At 52.0% G+C, this 3,336-nt stretch overlaps 1 protein-coding gene across 1 annotated transcript; it reads right to left on the bottom strand.

The window, feature by feature from the left end:
• Positions 1–1,035: 1,035 nt before the first annotated feature.
• LOC137154212 (transcription factor 15-like) lies at positions 1,036–2,962 on the bottom strand. Its single transcript, XM_067549902.1, has 2 exons — positions 2,083–2,962; positions 1,036–1,209 (listed from the first exon to the last, which is right to left on the bottom strand). The coding sequence occupies exons 1-2, from the start codon at positions 2,551–2,553 to the stop codon at positions 1,177–1,179; spliced, it is 504 nt and encodes a 167-aa protein (XP_067406003.1). The 5' UTR covers positions 2,554–2,962; the 3' UTR covers positions 1,036–1,176.
• Positions 2,963–3,336: the final 374 nt, after the last annotated feature.

The raw sequence follows: 3,336 nt of genomic DNA, 5'->3' as shown, positions 1-3,336 counted from the left end.
TGTTTAGGAAGGCAGGAAAAGCTTACTTAAGGGCTGTTTAACCCTGTCTCCCCCTAGGGTCATTCTGTGTTTCACTAGACACCTGTTTTTTGGATTTTTTTTTTTTTTTAAACTTGGTACGTCCCATAAAGAGACTGGGAGTAAAAACTTCCATCCAAATTCAAAAGGGGGTAAAATATACCATTTTCAGAATCATTCACTGTAAATTGACCTGTACAGGGAGACTTCATATTTTTAGCTACTTTTTCAGTTTTGTCATGATGTCCAAATTGTGGAACATGACACTCTTGCTTTTAAGGCTTCATTCCAAATAAAGTTTACAAGTTCATAAACTATCAGTGATAAATTACATCAGTGATGTACAGGCACAACTTGGGAATAACCTAGTTGATAAATTTAGAGAGTCCTTGGGAAACCCTCTCTATTCCCTGCTTATCAAGAACAAATTTAGAAAGATCCCACGCTCTTTAGAGGATTGGCACAATGCACACCGTGTATTATGGAAAAACATCCCTTACATAGCACTTCTCAGCTTACCTGGGTATTGCCCAAGATAGTGACCTCCTCCAATCTTGGCTCTCTCTCTTTAGGAGGCATTCTTGTGTGCTAGGTATAGGGTGAGCTGCAGTACATCTCACTTTTAATTGTGATTATCCTGGCTTTTGGGTGAGCACCTTAAAATCTTTCAGTGTAATTTTACAGACCCTCAACGTGTCAGCTGCCACTTACTCATACATAAATTAGTGTACAAATGCAAGAGTGGGTGGCATAACTGTACTCAGTCCAATACTGGTTAAAGGCACAGAGGATGGCATGTTATGACCGCTTCCATGGAGAGACTGTTTTGAAGCTCAAGTTTCATCATGTGACATAAGTGTAGGAGCCATCAGGATAAGGGTTTGGCTCCTTAGGTTAACATTTCTTGCACTAAAATAGCTGCCGCACCAGGTGCAACTCTCTCAACAGTGTTCAATTTCATTGGCAAAACACCCTGAATAAACCTCACAATGTAAAACAAAGTGCAGAGCAGTGGGTTTTTTATGGTTTAAAAAGTAGCTCTTTTACTATTGCATCATTTCAGTGTAAACATTGAGTGCAGAGAAGTTATTTAAAACAGTTCTACAGTCAGTGCAAGATTTGTGCAAGCTTCTCATCTGATCAACGTCCATTTAAACTTCAATTAGACAAGTGTTTCTCCCCTTCTCTGTTCTGTAAGAGGGCACAAAAATATATATTGGAAAACATCAACACAGCAAAAGGAAATTTTCCCCCGTAACTTGACCTTGATTACTTTAATACCTAATTAACACTCCCATAGTCACACCAAACATTGACATTTAACCCTTTTACCTTCCTAGCACTTGTTGCAAGTCATTAAACAGAGTTTAAAATGATGATCACTATTTAAATGTGTTACAAACTATGAATTATACCACCCATACCACAGTGATGTTAAATGAAAATAGCTTGGCCAGAACGGTCTTTGTGAAACTGCTTAGGGAATGAAGTGAAGACACAAGTCTCTTAACGGTAGACCCAGGTAAAAAATTTGTCATAGTTAGTTGATTATTTTCTTTAGAGTTTGGAATTTAAAGAAAAAAAGTGTGCTCTAGCCTGGGCAGTAGATTTTTACTCACCTAAGCAATGCTCACAATACATTTATATAATAAATTAACCTAAGCTTCAAAGCTGTACCCCCAGGGATTTTTCCCTCCCTGTTTGAGACTGGCCTTCAGTGAAAAGTTGACAGTCTTTGCAGGGGGGGTATTGGGCAGGGTACTGAAAACACTAGGGATGCTAAGCAAATACTACCAGCTCTCCATGCCCGCTTTCCCACGGGTGCCATCAGCAGGAGGGGCTCTGTGCATGTAAAGGCTGCCGAATGCCTAGTCTAGGTGTTGTCCGGGGCTGGAGATGAGTTTTAAAAGTGAGCTTTGGGGAGGGGGGAGAAATGAATCTCCTTGCCACAAATCCAGGCCTCGGGGGGGCCGTGCTAGGACACAAACCAGCTCCAGCCCCTTCTAAGGGCTGCCCCAGTGATGGGCGGTGCAGCCTTCAGCCCCTGCTGCGTGCCAGCCTTACCAGCTTCCTCTGGTGACTGAGGCAGAACGTGCAGATGGGCCGAGGCGCGGCCGTGCTGCTGCTGCTGCCGCCGCCCTGCAGGCGGGGCTGGTACTGCAGGCAGGGCTGCCCGGCCGGGGCGGGCTCCGCCCGCTCGCCCTGCTGCTGCAGGAGCAGCACGTTGGCCAGGTGCGAGATGTAGCTAGCGGCCAGGCGCAGCGTCTCGATCTTGGAGAGCTTGCGGTCGGCGGGCTCGGTGGGGATGAGCGTGCGGAGCGCGCTGAAGGCGGAGTTGACGCTGTGGGTCCGGTCCCTCTCGCGGGCGTTGGCCGCCTGCCGCTGCTTGCTCAGCCCGCTCAGGCGGGGGCTCTTTCGCTTGCGTTTGCCCGGGCCCCCGGCGGAGGGCAGGGACTTGCCGGAGCCGCTCTCGCTGCTGCTGCTGCCGCCGCTGCCGCTCTCCGGCTCGGATGCTGCACCCCCGCCGGCCTTCATGGCGCTCCCGCCGGCCCCTCGGCCCCATCACTTTTATCCCTGGCCCCTGCTCGCCGCCGCGGCCCCGGCTCGGGTCCCCTCCAGCGGCGGGGCCGTGCTTTGAATGGCTGCTGCTTTTAGCTCGGGCATGTGGCTGCTGGGTAAATAAGGCGAGGAAGGTGGAGCTGCGGCCTCGGGGCGGCCGCCGGCCTTGCACCTGTTGCCCGGCTCGGCGCAGCTTGGGCGGGCGCCTCGGGGCATTCCTGGGGAGCGCGGCCGCCGGGGGGAAGGCCGGGCCTCGGCCCGCCGTGCCCGCGGGGCTCCCCGGGCGGAGCCCCGGCCCTCCTGCGCCTGGCTGGAGCTGGGCGGCAAGGGATGAAACGCTCCAGGTCCAGGAAGAGCCTCGGCCAGAGCCCGGTGTCCTGTGCCACCCTGCGGAGCTCGGGCCGGCTTCCTGGGCCCCTCGGCACGTGTCCTCCTAGGGGCCGGGGATGAGCAGCGGGGCCTGGGCACATCTGGGGGGGAAGGGGTTCTTCACTTGCCGGGACACATCTGGGGGGGGAGGGGTTCTTCACTTGCCTGGACACATCTGCAACTAGACATTGCGCTGGCAGGTGTGAAGGTGGCGGATCTGCTTCCTGCACGCTGGGCAGGGCCAGTGGTCATTGGAGCCCCTCTGCGAGCATGGAAATAGGCTCGATCCCCAGCACAGTTGCAAATTATAACCCTCTCCAAGGCTCCAATCCTCTCCAGTAATAAGAATGGATGATGTTTGTCCACGTGGACCCAACTGAAGAATCAAGA

Source organism: Emydura macquarii, unplaced genomic scaffold (assembly GCF_026122565.2).
Source record: "Emydura macquarii macquarii isolate MOO-44397 ecotype Brisbane River unplaced genomic scaffold, CSIRO-AGI_Emac_v2 contig_1253, whole genome shotgun sequence".
In the NCBI taxonomy this organism is placed as follows: Eukaryota; Metazoa; Chordata; order Testudines; family Chelidae; genus Emydura; species Emydura macquarii.
This window is presented reverse-complemented; position numbering and strand designations above follow the sequence as displayed.